The sequence below is a fragment of the Chenopodium album genome, chromosome 16 (genome assembly GCF_948465745.1).
Source record: "Chenopodium album chromosome 16, dcCheAlbu1.1, whole genome shotgun sequence".
Lineage (NCBI taxonomy): Eukaryota > Viridiplantae > Streptophyta > Magnoliopsida > Caryophyllales > Amaranthaceae > Chenopodium > Chenopodium album.
The window spans coordinates 29,497,742-29,517,635 of record NC_137849.1 but is presented as its reverse complement, the minus strand read 5'-3'; the positions used below and the strand labels follow the sequence as shown (position 1 = coordinate 29,517,635).

The window sequence follows — 19,894 nt, the reverse complement described above, 5'->3', positions numbered from 1 at the left end:
TTACTTTAAAAAAAAAACCAATCCCTAAATATTGCATTATAAATTGTCAACCCAAAAAAGCTTTATAATTGGGCTCTAAAATCTCAAGTCATACTCTTGAAAAAGGACCCCACTAAAAACCATTAAATATTTTGACACCATTTTCAAAATTCCAATTTTACGCAATGACTAAAGGAGAGAGAAACCAATTTTGGCCAAATTACAAGATTGGAGGGAAAATTGCAAAATTTATCTTTAAATGACCAAATTACCCCTTAATCTCTTCTTAAGTCCTATCATCCTATGTACCGTAGTATGACTTTTGAAAGACAGTCCATTTAAGTATGCTAATCCTTTAGTCTTCACACTTCAACTATAGTATAGAAGAGTATAGACATACTTCTGAATTTCCGGAATCCCCCCCCCCCAAAAAAAAAAAAAAAAAAAAAAATGGAGAAAAAAGAGGAAAAGAATCCATTTTGATTTAAAACCCACTTCCCCAAAATCAAAAATATTAAAAACCCCTTCAGCTCCCTCTTTTTCTTTGTTTTTCTCTCTCCAAAACCCCAAATTTTCAAACCAAATTTGATGTAATTCGTTTTGTAATCGAAGAGAGAAGTTTATAATGATTGAATTTTTCTAGTATCTTGGAACTTTTTGGTACATTATATTTCTGGGTTTTATCTGCATTTATAAGCTGCTTCTAGAGGTAATGATTTTGTTTACTATATTTCTCTTTTTGCTGTTAGATTTCCTGTATTTTTTTGGTTTTCTGTATTTTTTTGATTTCTTCAAATTTTGTTTGGGTGTTTCAGTTTTATCTGGGTATTTGATAAGTGTTCAGATTTGGTGATCTTTTGCTGGTTGGTAGAAATATGAAGGTTGATTGATTTTGGGATTTCTGGAAGAGGTAATGAATTTAAGGGCTTAATTTTGAATTTGGGTATTGTGATTTTTTCTGGGTTTTTGTTGATTGTATGAGATGAGGGAAGGGTTGAGGTCAAGTAGTTCGAAGAAGGAGGATGTTAAGGTTGGTTTAGAACACAGTGTTAGTAATTTGAGAAGAGTTAAAATTCCTGATTTGAATTTAGAGGATGACCCTGATGATGTTTTGAGCGAGGAAGTGGAGATATTAGGCTCTGAAGTGAGCAAGGCTGATGGGAAGTCGAATGGTGTAGCGTGTGAGAAAGAAGGTGCTGGTGAGGATGAGGGTAAGGGTATGGAGGTTGAGGATGGAGGGGAGGTATACGCGACTCCGGAGTTCAAATGCAGCCGTGATGTTGGAGTTGAGGGAGAGGTGGTGGTGGCGGAGGCAGTAGGTGATGTTGATTTAAGTATGGGGGTTTGTTCAACTAGGGCAATCAATGATGAAAAGAAAGTTGATGAATTTTCGGAGAATGTAGGTGGAGAGGAGAAGACAGCAGGAGTGGAGGGGTTAAAATGTTCTGTTGATTCTGATGACCGGACTTTGGAGTCAGCTTTAGCTGTTGATAAGAATAAGGGTTCAGGGGATGATGAAGGGTTGGTGCGTTCAAGTGTGGAGGGTTCTAGAAGTATAAATGGTAATTGTGATGGCGAGACTGAGGATATGGAAGAGCATGTAGATGCTGATCCTAAATTGTCCAAGGATTTGCAATCATATCTTGATGCACAAATGGAATCTCCTGAGAAGGAAAGTGTTAGTGTGGGCATTAAATGCAAGTTTGATGAAGTTGATGGTTGTGAAGGATTCAAAAAAGAGGCCAAGCAAGAAAGGGTCCAAGTTGCTGCTAGAGTTTTGAGATCCAGGGTTGTGCCAGCTAATGGTTTGGGAGAGGAAACTGAAGGCAAGAGTATTGGATTCTCGCAAAGGAAAAGGAAGAGCGTAATTGATGGCCTTAAAGAAGCAGCAGTCGTAGTGGAAGATGAAAGTAGTAGATCAGCTTTGGAAAAGTCATGTGGTATTAGAAAAAGCAAGAGATCAACTGATAACTCTGGGGAGGAGTTAGTTGAGCTGAACAATGCTCGAGTTGTTTCTGAAACTGAGGATGAAAATGTGAACAATAAGCTGATTGGAAGTTCTGAAAGGAAGAGGAAGCGTGGTAGGCCAAAATTATCCAGAAATCACCCTGAAAAGGAGGTAAATCAGATTGATGAAGGACTCAACGCTGTTTCTAAAGTTGCTGAGGAAGGTTTGGACAATAAATCTGCAAGTAGTTTTAAAAAGAAGAATGGACGTGGACGGCCCAGGAAATCTGCAAACGCCTTTGGAAATGAGAGAGTTGTTCCTAAGGTTGAAAATGAAGCTGGGAGGAACAACAATTCAGCAAGTTCAAAAAAGAAGGATGGACGTGGAAGGCCTAGGAAGTCTGCAAATTACCTTGAAAATGAGAAAGCTGCTCCTATAAAGGTTGAAAATGAAGGTGTACACTTAAGCAACAGGTCTGTTGAAATTTTGACACCGAGGCGCATAAGTGGAAGGCCAAAGAGAACCGTTGATTACTCTGAAGAGCAAATAGCTCAAAAGAAGAAGAAACTCTCCTTTTCTAAAGTTGAAGATGAAGCTCTGGCTGAAGTTGAAGACAAGAGTTTAAGTAACAGGTCAGTAAGAAAATCAAAAAAGAAGGGCAAGCGCGGAAGACCCAAGAAAGAGCCGGAAACTGATGCAGTGAAGATTGTTTGTCATGACAATGGCAATGGCAAGGTAAAGGGTGACAGGGATTTAAAAGTTTCTCTTGTAACAGCTCCTGTCAGAAGAAGCAGACGGGACAGTCATCCTCCTAAAGTATCAGAGAAGCCTAGTGATGAAGTACCTCTTGTGAAGGTAGTTCGGTCAGGTAAAAAGGTCAATTTTGTCGGACTTGATAAAGATACAATTGGAAGATCTTCAAAAGGTGAAGAAACTCCATTACCTGAAAACAATTCACCTGCAAAGCGCAAGAGAGCTGAAATAGCTGGGTCTCTTTCTGGTGAGAAAAATGCAATAAGAAACCAAATAGTTGAAATGCTTCTGAGTGCAGGCTGGACAATTGAATATAGACCCAGGAATGGCAGAGAGTATAAGGATGCAGTTTATGTCAATCGTGAAGGAAAAACTCACTGGTCAGTTACTAAGGCATACAATTCACTTCAGCAAGAAGCTGAAGAGGGTAAGGCTGGTGAGAATTTCACCTTTAATCCATTACCAGCTGAGGTACTCAGCAAATTGTTTAGAATTGTATCCAAGACAAGATCAGACAAGAACAAGAAAAAAAAGAATAATCAAGATGGTGATACTTCTGATGAAGAAGGTTCTGCAAGTCGTAAGGCAGGAGCTAAGCAAAAACATTCTGCTCTAAAAAGGAAACCCTCAGTTCGGGTTGGGGCACAAGGTAGGAGGCGGTGTGCCTTGGTGGTGCGCAGGTCTAATCAGGATTCAACTTCAGAGATTGATGGAGCCATTGCTCATTCTGGAAAGCATAGTGTTCTTGCTTGGATGATTGATTTGGGCACTGTTAGTCTGGATGGAAAAGTGCATTATAAGAACCACCATGATGCTGAATCAGTACTCGAGGGAAGCATTACAAGAGATGGCATTCATTGTTGCTGTTGCAAGGAAATAATATCAGTTTCTGATTTTGAGAACCATGCAGGGAGCAAACTTTGCCAGCCCTATGAGAATATTTACCTTGAAAGTGGCTCTTCACTACTACAATGTCTGCTGGACTCCTGGAACAAACAAGATGAGACTGGTCGTTTAGGGTTTCACGGTGTCAATGTTAATGTTGATGACCCAAATGACGATACCTGTGCAATCTGCGGAGATGGCGGGGACTTGATGTGCTGTGATGGCTGTCCGTCAACATTTCACCTGGACTGTTTAGATATTGAGGTACTTGTGCTATTGAATGCACCCCAACCACCTCACCCCCCCCCCCCCCCCCCCTCTCTTTTTAACCCTGTGGCTGCTGACTTTGTGTTCTTAACTAGTATGTTTTGCCCATATTTCTTGTTCCTTCTCCCCTCCTAATTTAATTAGGGTGTGGGGTTGGATCGGTGGGTGGATATAGATTAGGGATTTAATCAACTTAGGCAATAATCTAAATATGGTTAGGGGTTATTACGGCTTTCTTGTTTAGCTGACATGTTAAGATTAAACATAATTTTCCTGGTAAGTGGAACATTTTAATAAAATGTGCACTAGTTTCTTGTTAAGCAGACATTCTTTTTAGATGTCGAAAAATTTCGGTTGTCAATTTTATTTCATTTGGTTTGAATTAGACATTTTCTTTGTAGAATTGGCTGATAGTTGCCAATTGCATTTTTGTTACTGATGTTAACAATAAAAACTATGCCTTAGTTTGAATTAGACATTTTCTTTGTAGAATTGGCTGATAGTTGGCGATTGCATCACAATAAATTTTATGCTGAGTATCTGCGTACTGGCAGTTATTGCTAATTAAGATATGTGCTATATTCTGTTAGGAGGCTATCAGCTTTTGTTACGTGAAGACTGCAGTGTATGTTGATTTTGTCCGTAATCAAGATAATGTTGACATTTTTCTATAAAAGTCTCATAGAATTATTGAAACTGTATCTCATTGAAACTATATTTTCGGTGAACAAAAGTATCTTATGTCATCCAAATTTTTTATTGTAAGCTAAGTAACAAAATTTATTATTGTTCGTATGCAAATGTCTGGATTATGGACTAGCTGTGTTCAGATATGTCAGTTGCTGATTTTTTATTTGGACGTTGGATGTTTGAGCACTAATGTGGTATATGTTTTAAGTGTGTTGGTAAATGTTAGGTAACTCAGTCAGTACGGGGACTAGAAAATAGTTACTTTTGATAGTTTATAAGTATCTTCTGTTGTTACATCTGCAGGAATTACCTTTGGGTGAATGGCACTGTGTTTTTTGTTCGTGCAAATTTTGTGGTGTAGGTGGTGAATCTGCAACTGCAACAGAGGAAGTTGAGAGTGATACAGTCTCTTCTCAATTGGTCACTTGCACTTTTTGTGAGGAAAAATGTAACTGCCACTATTCTGTTTTCCAAATAGCTTCATTTTCTTGTTACTAACTGGCTAACAACTGTTATTGACAAGTTTCTGCTGTTTTCACTGTAGATCACAAATCATGTATCAGGGAGGAGGACGATCTCTCTGCCAAATCTCGAAGGCCATACTTTTGTGGGAGAAACTGTGAACAGGTTTGACAATTATTTTTATACTCCCTCCGTCCCATAATATAGTTACTATTTGTGTTTTTCACGGTATTTAAGAAATAAGAGGAGAAAGTGGATAGAATACATTAATAAAAGTGAAAAGTACAATCATAAACAAAAGTTAGAGAGAGAAAGTAGAAAAAAGTACAAGGTATGTGCAAAATTCAAGGGTAAATTAAGAATTACAATGAATAAAATTAAAAAAAGTGGGGGTATATTGGTCTTTACATACTTTCCAAAAATATAAATAGGAACAATATTTTGGTTCTCCAAAATAGGAAAACAGGAACTAATATTATGGGACGGAGGGAATATATTATTTCCTTTGGTTTTGCTGACACCCAAAATGAAGTGCTTCCATATCTTCGATCTTGCCTGCTTCGTGGGTATAGAAGGGCCTGTTTTAAAAGTTTGAGATGTTGGGATTTTAAATAAGGATGCCTTGTTAAATCTAAGTAGCTTATTAGACCCACCTCATATGCAAGTATTATATTATGATACGATATGCAATTTGCTACTTTTTTTGTAAAATTGGGCCAAAATTACCTCTTTTGTGTTATAATCCACCTTTTTAGAATGCGTTCATTGGGGTTTAGAGTATTATGTAACACTAAGCTTATCTTATAGCATCTTTATCCCAAAGCATGAAATAATTATATGGTTTATTGTTTTCGGTAATAGAATGTTGCCTACATTAACTTTGAATTTGGCTATTTATCTACTACCTCCGCTTCAGGTTCCTCGCAACAAGCGACATGTTTGCGGACTCTTATGCAAAAGATTGAAAGCATGATTATTGAAAAATAAGGGTTTATGCTTAACTATTAATCCAACCCAAAAAAAAAAAGGAAAAACAAATTCAACCTTAATTAAATAAATAACCCACCACCACCGACACCACCAAGCAGCATCGAAACCAACCACCACCACCCAGCATCACCGAAACCACCCTACCGAACCCAGCACCACCCACGAACCCAACCCAGCACCACCGACACCCAACACCACCCACGAACACCACCTAAGCATCACCCAACCGTAACAATCCATTGTACCCAGCACAATCAAAACCCAAAACCCAGATCCGGCTACCCACCGTACCAAGCACAATCACAACCTCGACCCAAAACCCAGATCCGGCTACCCACCGTACCAAGCACAATCACAACCTCGAAACCACCATACCCAGCACAATCAAAACCCCAAAGCCACCATACCCCGCTGCAACCCACTGTACCTAGCACAATCAAAACCCCAAAACCAAACCCACGAACCCTCAATCAAAACCCAAAACCAAACCCACAATTGAAACCAAAACCGAACCCTCAATCAAACCGACGCACCCACGATGCCACCGCACCCACGAACCTAGCAACCACGAACAAACCAACCACGAACCCACAAATTCTTCTCTATCATCAATTAAAGGTTTAATTGGTCAAATTTAACCATCAAAACTCTTCAAAACTTTAGATTTTGAGTTTTGATGGTTAAATTTGACTATAAAACCTTCAATTTTGGGTTGCATCGGCAATGAGGAAACAAAAAGCAAAGGAAGAGAGAGAAAGCAGAGGCGGCGATGTAGGTGGTGGTTGCCATTAAAGAATAAAGATGGTGGTGGTGATGGTCGGTGGCAGTGGCGGTGGTGATGGTGGTGGTTGTCATTGAAGGGGGTGGATTATGAAGGAAGAGAGAGAAAACTTATGAAGAAAGATGTTGAATTTAGATGGAGGAGGGGAATGAATTTGGTGTTAAGGTGAAATTAATTAACCTTAGGGATTAATGTAATAAGAACAGATTTATAATTTAATTAGGATGTTTATAAAAAAGTAAGGGTAAAATAGTAATTTTGCGGGCAAAAACTTACTAAATAAGGAAAGAAAAATATTTGTCGCAAGCAATGTGAAGCGGCCATTTTAGGAAATTGTTACGAGTAATATGAAGCGGAGGTAGTATTTGTTTAGTTCAGAGAGGGGAAGCAATTACTCTTCCAATTACATGATGAGATTGATAAATCCTTGATTTGTGTGCGATAACTATAAGCTACTTTACTTGGGTACAGAGGGAAACCTTTTATTTCATATTTAGAAAGGGATTAAACTATAAATCACCTCAAGCCGAGGTTTCCTTAAACTGGTCTCTACTTGCTCTCTCATATATTAATTACCTTTTTTCGTTATCTCACCAGCTCACCTTCATTACATATATGGTTTTCAGGACTTAGAAAAGGGTCTTTCAGTATTACAGAACTTGGTTATCAAGTGGCTAATTTTTACATGTGTTGGCAGCGTGTTAATCTGCTGACTGCTTTGGGAATATACTTCATGATTTCTGCCTTGTTATACTCTACACCTTCATTATATTTAACTTTTGTTTTGTTTAGTTGTGTAACCAATATAATTCTAACTACTACTTTTGCATGTAGATGTCTGAGCGGTTAAAGAGTCTTCTTGGAGCAAAATGTGATTTGGGAGATGGATATTCGTGGACTCTACTTCAACGGTCTGACTTCAAAGAAGACTCTGTTATCTTGGAACCCCAAAAGATTCAAAACAATTCTAAATTGGCTGTGGCTCTCTCTGTCATGGAGGAATGTTTTTTGCCTATCATTGACCAAAGAAGTGGTGTCAATTTGATACGCCATGTCATCTATAGCTGTGGGTAAGAACTTGTTCATTGTTTTATGCAAGTTATTCATGTATGTATCCTGTTATTTCTTCCTTCAGTTTTGTTTTCTTTTTCTGCTAGAGTTCCATTCTCATCATCCTTCTCATATGCGTGTAAATTCTGTAATTTCTTGAATATGGTAATCTGTGACTTTCTGGAGTTTCCCCATTTATATATCATCTGTAACTCTGGGTGTCTTTTGTTGTCACTTTTTCAATCATTTTTGAGGCCTACATTCTTATGTATTTGCTATATTCAATGTTATTAATCTTGTTATACATATCTTGAAACCAATTCTTCTAGTCTTGCTTCTCATAGCTGTGTATTTCCCTTATTGTTCTATTATTGAGTCCTATACTCTTATGTGTTCTAATGCCTAATAGTTCATTGGCTTTTTTATACAATCCACTTGCTCAGATTTTCTTTATCTTTTCCTGATGTGTTTTGGTCCTCTTCATGCAGGTCAAATTTTAACCGATTAAATTTTAGCAGCTTTTTAACTGTTGTATTAGAGAAAGGAGATGAAGTTATATCTGCAGCTTCCATCAGGTAGTTCTGTTTAGAAATAAATCCACTGGGCATGTTCTTCTCAAGTTGCTATCTACTAAGTCCTTGTTTCGAGTTAGTTTGATAACAAGAATAAAAACTATGAAATTAGTTTTTTGTATTGTTGCTTTGCGTTCTTGGATAGTTATATACTTATTGGTAGAAGGTAGGTAACTTTGAATGATATGTAACTTTTGGATGTTGGGGAGGGGAAATAGAGATGTTATAGCCTTAAATGGATTATACGAGATATAAAGACAACTAAATGAAAATCTACAAGAAAGATTAATATAGGAGGGAGATATTTTATCTATATATTCTCAACCAATTTAATTGCTACATAGTAATTGTGCACAATTCTATAAATCGAAGAACATTGTGTGTCTTTGTGTGTTTTTTCTTTTCCTGGTTTAAGATTTGTAACTTGTAACAGTTTTAACTGTGAGTTTTGATGTCTTCCTGAAGCCAGCCCTCCTTAACACCTGCTTGGTATTCTTTAAGTATGATCTTTAATCCTTTAACCTTCTTCCAATGCCCCTAATAAAATTAGTTTGAGTTTTCTGAAAGATATATTAGAAACTTTTCTTATCCCTCTTACTTGACAGTTTTCGTCTACTTTTTATTACGACCAACAATCACCTTGGATATTTATAAGGGTGGTTTTCGTTACTGGTTAAAACTTGGTATTGAGATTGTCTGAATTGGGGAAAAGTTATGAGATACATGACAATGGATGGAGTTCCCTTTTTTGGATGAGCAATATGATATGTACTTGGAAGTTGCAAGTCTTGTAACTGAATTGATTTAGAGGAACCACCGTTGCTCTATCCTTGCCCTTACTTTACATTTTTTTTTAAATAAATTTTTTTTTTAATCTGCTCTTTGCCTCTTTCCCTTGAGTTTTAATTTAAAAATTTATCAATATGATCTTTTCTCTCTTGCTGGAATTTCCAAATATTGAAGATGAGCTGTCTTTTGTACTCACTTCTAGATTTTGAATCCTAGTTTATCTCTCAGTTGGTTTATGGATCAAGCATCAGAGGTTTAAGCAAAACTGAAATTTTGATGTGGATGTTTTAGACGATGTGTAGCAAGGTGTCCAAACAGTTCTGAACATCTCCTTTGTTATTAAAAGATGTGTGATTACTATTGGTTGTGGGTGTCTAAGTGAAGTATTTGCTATACTTGTGTCTTTTATCTATGATTTGGAAGACTCATTGTCTTAGTTGTGTTGTGTGTAAAGGAAAAATTGACTGGAATATTATGACCTTTGCTCGATCCGCCATAAATAAAACACCTTTTGATAATCCCCCAATAAAATGACCTTTGCACATGATCTTCCATAAATGGGGCAAAACCGCTTGGTAACCTGTTTAATGGGTTAGTATAACACGTGTCACTTTGTAATAGGTTTATTTTATTATTTTATTTTTATAAAAATGATTTTAAGAAAAAAAAATTGATTTTAATTAACAAAAAAAAAAATAAAATTCCCCCAATTCCCATGAACCCCCACCTATCCCCACACCGTCACGACCTCACCATAAAGGCCTGGTGGTTAGGTTTAGAGTGAGTAGAAGAGAGAGAGAGGTAGGAAAGGTATCAGATCTGGGACGAGAAGGAGAAAGAGGTGGACGGGTTTGGGCTATGAAGGAGAGAGAGGTGGTAGGTTTGGGCTGCGAAGGAGAGGGAGAGGGAGAGGTATCGGGTCTGGGCGGAGATGGCGGGGCTGCCAGAATTGGAAGGGGAAGGGGTTGCGGTGGTCGGATATTGGAAGCTTTAATTGCTCTGTTAATTAGTGGCCGGAGTTTTCGCTGCTGCTGATTATGTGCGATGGTTGTTGGTGAGGGTGGAACGGTGACTGAGATTTGCTCAGTGATGGTGGGCACGCAAGGGTTGCGGGTTGCTTGTGGTGCTGCTGGGCGGTTTTGTGCGACTGTTCGGTTGCGGCATGGTGGTGGAAATGTGGAGGTAGGAGTTGTGCGGTGTTGGGAGAAGGTGGGGCTGTGATTCTGTGAGGTCTATGGTGGCTGGGCAGTTATGGTGGCCTAAGGTGGAGCTGGTTGCGGGATGAGGTGGCTTTGGGTGGCCGGAGAAATGGTCAGAGCAGGTGCTGAACGTGGTTTTTTTAATAAATTAATATCATTAATTTAAAAGAAATATGTTAAAATTAAAATTAAAATATTCTAACCAATTGTAATGTGACACGTGTCCTTCATTAACCTATTAAACAAGTTACCAGTTTTTTATCCTATTTTTGGAAGATGGGTGTGCAAAGGTCATTTTATTGGGTGATTATCAAAATATCGTTTTATTTATGGCGGAAGGTCATAATATTCCTGTCAAATTTTCCTTTCTTAAAATCAAGTCTTCTAATTTAATTTCAACCAACGTGCGGTGATGTCTAGAAATGTTGTCTAAAGTGCTGCAATTGAAATTCGGCTTCAGTTTATTTGAGTGTATCCAAGAACAACTGGGAGCATATACTCTATATTAAGAATGTAAATGTTTAATATTTTTTGTTTAACTATGATTTGCTAGGAACCATAAAAATCAGAAATCTGAATTAAAAAAGAGGTTAGTATTAAGTGTGCATCCTTTGATTCTCCCTGCACTTTCCTTACCTTGAATGGTTTTGCATTGGACCCTCAATACCTTTTTACTATTCTCTTCTTACTAATTTGCTTCTTTTATGATGTCTTTGGATTGAATGTTGTACGTAAAGGGGGCGGAGAGAAGGGAGTTTGTGTTTTCCATTCAAAAATTTCTGTTATTGGAAGATTTGATTTATGAAATGGAATAAAATCTGAATTCTTCCCACAATGTATATGCATTTAACTATTTAAGAGGAACATTGTATTCAAACGCAATATCAGACTGTTTCCTTTCCGTAAAGTAAGATTGTGTATGATATGTGCATCATAAATTGCTGGGTTACCATATCCATCTTGTATGTTGTATCATGAGATTTCTATTGTATAAGCTTGCAAACTTCCTGGCTATCTGCCCCCCTTTCATGCATCAATTTGTGATTGGCTGATGTTTTGCGTCTAGGATCTGTTGGAAACAGCCCCTTAATTATGGCTGGGGGTTAGATGCACATATCTAGGCATCTAGCTGGCCAGAATCCTATTTAAATGGGTGATGTTTGGTTTATTTTTCGAGTAGGTGGTAGAATAGGTTCTCTTTCGTTGGCATGTGCTTCTTACAAAATTACGAGTAAAACAAGAAACTTCAGAAGTTTAATTTTGGATGTCAAGGTGCATTTTGTATCTTGCTGTAGTGATGACGATCTTATTTTTCTAAGATACATTTCCTGCAAAGCCTTAGTATTTCCACAGCTCACCTATATATATACTGTTCACACCCAAATACCAACCATTGCATTTTTTTTTCCATTTGTGTTGAGCAGAATTCGTGGGAAGCAGCTTGCAGAAATGCCATTTATTGGCACACGCAATGTTTACAGGCGCAAAGGAATGTGCAGACGTCTACTTGCTGCAATTGGACAGGTGCATTGACCACCTCCAATGCCTCATGTTGCCATATTGGGTTATCTCTTAGTTGTCTTTTCGAGAGTTCTTATTTTTGATGTGATTGTTGACCACCTCGGTGATGATTCTGTGTTTTGCTGAATTTTATTGAGCTATAAATTGATTTAAATGCATACAAATTGTTCAATATTATTTTCATTTCTCTTGACGGGCTTCCTATAATTTGTGGGGTAAATCACAAAAGCTTTGGAAACTGGAGCTTGGAAACATTGTGAAATTAACATCAAGAAATTCACTTGATTTCCATTTGTTTAAGGGAAATGCTGCAATCACTCTCTCGGCCAATCTCACATATTTACTTGATCGAGTTGATGTATAATCCATGTTGCACAACTAGGAGATTATTTATAACTTTTGTTCACCTATGGTCTTCATATACTTCCTCCGTTTTGCTATTATTACACCACTTGCCTTGTAAGGAAGTTTCACAAATATTGCACCATACCAATTATAGACACTTGTTTCTTTATTTATGTTTACAATCACATAAGCAATTTTGTATTTTTTTTTCCTCTCTTCCTTTTTCCCACTACCAAGAATATTGTCCACCCCCCCCCCCCCCCCCCCACACACAATGATGGTATAGTACTTGAACAGAGGAAGTATTGAAATTGCAATAATGGGGGGATTTTCTGTGTTTCTTGGCTAGGCTAAGATCTAGGTTTCTGGTAATATTCTCTTACTGACTGTTGAGGCTGTGGGGACTTTGTTCATACTGAAGGCTGATCAATCCCCTGTTGGTGAACAAGCATAGAGCAGACTAGTAGTGTTTTTTTACATGCCCTTTATTTTCTTGGTTGATTAATGGTTGTTGATACTTGTAGCATATTTTTTTGAAGATATGCAATAGAGGATATTGTAGTATCATTTAAGCACGTCTTACAACCTTGCATTGCAACTCTTGTATCTCAAATTTTTAATATCTTTATCATGTTCAGGCTCTTGGCACTCTAGAGATTGAGAACCTGGTCATCCCTGCTATTACTGAACTTATGAATACATGGACTTCAGTATTTGGTTTCAACCCTCTAGAAGAATCTATAAGAAGGGAAATGAGATCAATGAATATGTTGGTATTTGCGCACACTGATATGCTGCAAAAACCGATTGTAAATCAACAGTTTGGTGAGAAAAGCACATCCTTTATAGGTTTGTATATTTTTTAATCATCTCTAGTTTGCAGGATATTTCTTAATTTTGTAGATGCTTTTCTAAATAAAACCCTAATCTCTATTATGAAATTGATTTTATTTATTTATTTATCAGAGAAAGATGCGGATTCTGGTGTATCTCAGAATGACCAGATAGACTGTCCTGCTGTTAAAACTGATGCTGATAAACCTGAGATTGATGATGGCTGTTTGAATGGTAAATTTGACTTGAATTGTGTTGCTCCTAATGCCCCTGACTCGTCGTCTGATGAAAAATGTCTGGTTCATCCTGATTCTGATGCTGAGAACTGTGAAGATGATGTAAAAAGAAGAATGAATTATGGAGATGATAAAAATGATGATGGCCGAACTGGGGTGTCTGATATTGTAATGAATTCTTCTGAGCTTAGGACCCTGCATCCTGACTTGAATTTGATGGCGGAAAATGATTCTTTTTCTGATGAGAAAAGTCATGGCTGTCATGGTCCTGATACTATGAACTTTGACGAGGTAGCAAAAAGTACCTCAAATTCTTCTGGTCTTACTAATGTCAAGGAGTGCTGTACCGTTGAAAGTGACGATGATCAAAATGGGGATTCTACTTCTGTCAGAAGTTCTGAGGAAAAGGTTCTTAAATATGACTTGAATTTAGAGGGAAAGGTCTTGGAGGACGATGACAGTTTGCCTTCCAATTCGACAAGTGTTGGAGCCCCATTTTCCAGACTAGATGGGCAAGAACCAATTGACCATGTGACAACACAAGGAGATGATAACCTTTTGGAAGTGACTAACTGTTGTAGCAGCCAAAACGTAGATGGTGAAACAGGGCCGTCAGGTTTTCCTGCAGTTGGTCAGGTGTCAGAAATAAAATGCTCTGAAGTTGAGACAAGTAAAGCTCATGATTTGGGATCCAATACTGGGGACCTTACTGCTGGAGCTGAGTCGCTTACAAAATCTACCAAGTGTTCTGACTCTGAGTCTAAAAATTCATTAGTAGTGTGCACTAGGGTCGTGCAGGTCACTAATGAGTCCTCGTGTAATCTAAGCTCTGCTGCTGGTGAGAGCTGTGTTGCTGGTGTATTTCATGGCAGTGGCATTGCTAAGGTAATACTGCACAGCATTACTAAGATTAAGCTTGTTTTAAATCTTTAGCCAATCTTTAATTATAGTTAGTTGGCTGTGATGTGCCTCTTAAATAGTAGCTTTTTATTGATTTTGTGGAAAAATGCGTTTCTTGCTCATCTTGCTAACTTGGCTAGTATAATCAGATTTCATTTTTATTAATTCCCTTTTTTGACAAATAATCAACCACTTATACTTTATTTTTGTACGGAGTTAGCCAATACAATGTAACCGTCCATTATTATAGAATTTTTACATCTTCACTTAACCAATGTAGTAATTCTGTGGAATTAAGGCCTTAAGGGTGTTCTGAGAAAGTTCAAAAATTGACATACTAAATTTAGCGTTTTAGCATGTGACGTACTCTGTATTATTTTTGGAAGGACTAAGAACTGTGGCCCTTATTTTGTTTGTTTTTTTGCTGAGGGGTGTTTTTTTTTTTTTGTTTTTGTTTTTTTAATAACTAGATAGAAATTCTCAATATTTTTTTGACTTAAGCTCCCTTCCTCTCCATTCTTCACACAAATTATTCATCCACCATATGAGCCATCTTCATATCCTTGTACCTCTTGATGTGTCATATGAGTATGAAAACATATATGTAGTGCATGCAAAAATGCCTTTCCTCTGAGAGTTTAGCTTATTCACTTGCTATTTAGTTATTCAATTTATAACTTACATCTCCGTTTATGTGGTTGAATATATTTTTTTCTGCATTTGATCCATTGAAAACTTTTGCAGGTTGGTCCAACAAAATCTTAGGTGAAGAGAGATCTCAAGGTGAAAGTAGATACGCCATTGTATAAATCTTTTAGTTGGCAGATTAAAGACCATCATAGCTCATTCACACCTTATTCATAGCCTGTGCAGTTAGTATGTTGTAGTTTGCAGTTCTATCTTCATTTTCTTCTTTTGTCCTTTTCGACCCCCTTATATGACCGAATCTGAGAAGCAAATCATTAAACGAGGAGCATGAATGGGGAATTATCGTACCTTTATCAGTGTACATTTTGGTATAGTATTAGCATTATGACAGTGACCAGTTTTCAGTATCTTGACAGGAAGGCAGATAATCTTAGACCTTTAGGTATGCACATTCTTTTCTTTGTTGCATTGTTTTCAATTTACTCCGATTGTACTGAGTTCAGGGTCTCCAATGACTTTATCCAGGCTTGATGAATCCTTTGCTTACGTGCAGATTGCTGACCATTTTTTTACAATATTCAACGCAGCAAAAGTTCTCTTGCAAGGGTTGCTGTCTTTTGATATGAAACATTGCAGACGCCATTGTCAGTTGATTCAAACATTCATTTGGCAGACCTTTGTTATTGTACATTCCATGAACTCCTTATGGGATCCTTTTGAGTAGCTAGGCACATCCTTTACACAGGCTAAGAGGGCCACAGTATAGTTATGTTTAAGAGTATCATCTTAGGTTATCATTCTATGGCCCCTTTTGTTTTTTGTAAATGGAATGAAGAAACAATGAAACAGGCTCTTTTGCTGATTATATACAGTAACAATTTCTCAAGCAATGACTCAATTTGCTTACCAATGTATGTTGTAACTGTTGATTTTGCGCCTCCTATAACAGCAAGTCCTTGTTTCAGGCAATCAGAGCATAGAGCGAGAGGATTATTGGAAAATGTACACCCATACATACAATTCAGTTTCGAGTGTGAAAATCATTGTATTGTTTGGTGCAAAGATGATTTTTAAACTACCTTTGTTTTTTTTATTATGTACAAATGTAGTTGTACATTTCCCAAAGGCAAATCATTTAAGGGGAATTAATTAAGGTAAGAGGCAAATGATTAAGATAACTATGAGATTAAAAACTTATAACTTTGTACCAATTGGTTGTTGGTGTAGTGGTGATTGAGACTATACTTGGTAGAGAGAACCTGTGTTCGATCCCCGGCAACAACAATTGGGAGAGGATTGGAATCTAATAGAACCGATTCCCGAATCCGGATTAGCCTAAAGAGTGAAGCGGGTGGAACACCAAAAAAAAAAAAAAAAAAAAATACTTACAACTTTGTACACACATACGACCACACAAATCAATGTGTACAAGTTCAAAAGGTCTACTAATACTTGCAACTTTCTTTGGCTATAAAGATGACTTGACATGTTTCCTCCAAACACATTCTTTGCTCACAAACCTCTCACAAATCTTGTCGGTCTCATACTTGATGTCTGGTAACCCAATCACCAAGCCTTGAGACCTAAGTTTGTTTAAAAATCTAAGGCTAACAATATGGGCTAGTCCTTTATGCCAAGCCATTGGTCATTTTCAAAAACAGCTCACAAACAGATGGACTTGTTCTTGAGGATCTAATTCAAATAAGTGACGATATACGCATTGTTGTGTCTAGTTCACTGACATACAAGTTTATTTGTTTGTGCATTGACTATGCAACAAAGGTTGGCTTGAAAATCAACTTTATCACCTTTGTCACATATTTGAGAAATACTCAAAAGATTATGTTGCAAGCCTTCAAATATGAAATAACCATGGAATAGAGGGGAATATCAACTAGCAACAATTCCATTGCAACAGCACAAGATAAATCAATCTCAAAAATCACCAAGATTTATGAAATAGGAGTTCTTAATAAAAGCCAACACCAAGTAAAGCTAGGATTAAGGTGTAATCACAAAGATTGCAAAGAAGCAATCACAAAGATAACAAATAATTTACAAGACTAAGGAGAGAGAAAATTCCATTGATTACAAAACAAAGAGCTTAACCCTATATAAGAGGAAATGCCAAGATTAAACAATGAAAGTAAGAGGAAAAATAGAGTAATTATCCGCATGTAACAGGGCCTCTGGAGCAGTCGCTCCAAGCTCGGGGTAGGAGCGGGTGCTCCACTTGAAAGTAGGAGTGATCCCTCCTCGCTTATGCAAGGAAATCTCAAAACAAATGCTCATAACTTCTTCGTTTCTTGCTCAAATTAGGCACCTAACATGTCATTGGAAAGCTCGATCTTGAACTCTACTTTAATCTCCAATGAATTGTTTTAAAATTTCTAATAGTGAAGAAGATTATGCTGATTGAATTCGAATAATAATGCATTTTCGATCAAGTACAAGCTTTTCTTTCTCCTTATTGTTTCCACGCTTACACCTTCAACCATCAATTGTAAAACAAGACAAAAGCATCATCACTCTTATTCACCTAAGCCATGTCATAAGATCAGAAAATTATCCAAAGAGCAGATTGGAGCCATAAATTATGCCACAAAATAGATCATATAGCCATATAATCTGTAGGTTTCATGGATGCTCCCGCATATAATCCGTAGCTTCAACATAGTAAACATCATTAATAACATGTGAGAATGACCTAGCAATACCTTGAATGGTACCTATATTGCTTTTACCAAATGTCACACTCCTACCTTCATAGGTTGTAAGTGAAAAAAAAAATGAGCTTTGTACCCGGACATGTTTCTTGATGATCAAACACTGTCCAAATATCAATAGGTAACTTCATTTCACATTAACCTATAAAACACGGCTAAGTGTAAGTCTTCGGATCTAAACCTTTATGGGTCCCTTTCCAACAACATAATCAATTAAGTCCTTCCTAACCCAAACATGTTTCACCTTCTTAGCATTCTTAGGACTTGTTCTCTTCACCTGAAACAAGTAGATATGGTATGAATTTTTTAAGGTCTGATCTAAATTTTTCTAATCTGGTCTGGTTTGATCTGATTTAACAATTTGACTAAACCTTGACCGCATTTTAGTACTAATCTATAAAGAAAAATATTATCAAAATGGATCTTGTTAGATTCATTTTATCATGACCTTTTTAAATATGTAATTTTTATAATTTTTTTAGTACGCAATTAACGATATTTAAAGATAAGTAAATGATAATCAAAAGTTCTGATATGGTCTGATCCGAATCTTTCGGATCTGATCTAAATTTATTAAGGAATAAGTAATAAGTATCTGAAATAAGTTGAAGAGAACAAGTCCTTAACTATGCTTTTTCTCCTATGAACACACTCATTCTTTTTGTGACAATTTTTGCCACAATGATAGCACATATTCATATCTTTAGCAAGCACATACTTACCCTTCTTATATTCTTGAATCCAAGTGGTTTCTATTGGAAATCAATTCCTTCTGTTCCTGTTACGCTTGTAACCAAGTCCTTTCCTTATATTGTTTCTAGATGTAGTAGTAAAGTGGTTTTGAGTATTCTAGGAATGAAGAGTTCTTTCCATGGCTTTTGCATTCTTCTCCAGCTTTTTGTATTATTTTTAAGAGTAGAGCAAATCTCGTCTGAGTGATTACAACTAGCAAAAACCACATCATTTTCTTGAGATTTTTCTTTAAGCTTTCTCTTTTAATCATGATAAGCAGTTCGAATTCCTATTTCTAGAAATTGATCTAAGGTAGTATCAAGACATTCAAGCATATTATCTCTATCATACTCATACATGTCTTCGCGAATCTTAGAAATATTTACCTGATACGTGCTTGTAGGATCCTTCCTTGCCATGAGACAAAAATGTGGTGAATTCACTCCTTTACTATTTCTTGCTTACTTTTCCACTTCATGACTTAGAAAGGTTGTCATGCAATCATCTTGTTCTTCTAATTCATCATCATCATCATCACTATCGGAATCTCCTCATACAACATCCATCATAATTGCTCTCTTGAAAGATCTCTTGTCATTTCCCGTAGATTGTTTGCCTTTCCATAGGGGACAGTTTCGGACCATGTGTTTTGCTCTCCACTTTTAAAGCAACATGTGGATGATGAATCAAACTTTTTATTAAAATTAAAAGAATTACTCTAATGAATTTCCTTTTCAGATCTATGAAATTTCTTTCAAATCTTATGGCCATCATAGCTATCTCATCTTTATCCATCAACTGTTCCATTCAATGTTATGCCTTTGGTTGTTGCCTTCTAATTCTTGGATCCAACTAGCATGTCATGAATCATTAGGGAACCAATCAATTGTTCCACAGAAAAAGTAGTGAGATTTTTTGCTTCATAGATGGCAATCACTTTTAGAGTCCATTCACGTGTCAAATTTCTTAACAAGCAATTTTCTAACCAAATCCTCATTAGAAAAGTTTTTACCATGAGATTTTTGGTCATTAACAAAAGTCATACATTTACCAAAACATGCACTAATGTCTTCATCTTGCTCTGTGCATATTAAAATCTTCATACTTGGACATTAATACATCTATTTTAGACCTTTTTACCTCTGTAGTTCTCTCGAAATCCAGTTCAAGGGTATCCAATATCTTCTTTGCAGTTTTTCATGCCGAAATTTGATTTGTTTCATTCTCATTAATAGCTTGTTGCAAAATGGACATGGCTTTTGCATTCTTTTCCAGCTTTTTGTGGTTAGTAGATTGATAAATCTCAACTGCTAAAGGACCATTTTTGACTTCCATCCATCATTCATAATCTATACTAATGATTATGTTCTTGATCTTGTTCTTCCACCATGCATTATTCTTTCCATTGAACTTAGGTGTTTTTGTTGTCGTATCTCACATCATTTAACTCTTAAATACTCATGATGTGTTACCCTAGCATGCAAGAAGCATAGACTCTGATACCAAATGAAAGTGCAATTGCTACTCAAGAAGGGGATTGGTGAACTTATAAATATTTTTCGAAATAAAGGGGAACCAGTAGAAGTT

General features: G+C 36.8%; 1 protein-coding gene across 1 annotated transcript; it reads left to right on the top strand.

Annotated features, from left to right (window-relative positions):
* Nucleotides 1-414: 414 nt before the first annotated feature.
* Nucleotides 415-15,735, top strand: LOC145586349 (uncharacterized). The gene is made up of 11 exons (XM_081643157.1): nt 415-688; nt 795-3,829; nt 4,826-4,970; nt 5,067-5,149; nt 7,590-7,825; nt 8,294-8,380; nt 11,790-11,889; nt 12,870-13,080; nt 13,198-14,186; nt 14,946-15,291; nt 15,403-15,735. The coding sequence occupies exons 2-10, from the start codon at nt 962-964 to the stop codon at nt 14,964-14,966; spliced, it is 4,740 nt and encodes a 1,579-aa protein (XP_081499283.1). The 5' UTR covers nt 415-688; nt 795-961; the 3' UTR covers nt 14,967-15,291; nt 15,403-15,735.
* The last annotated feature ends 4,159 nt before the right edge of the window (nt 15,736-19,894 follow it).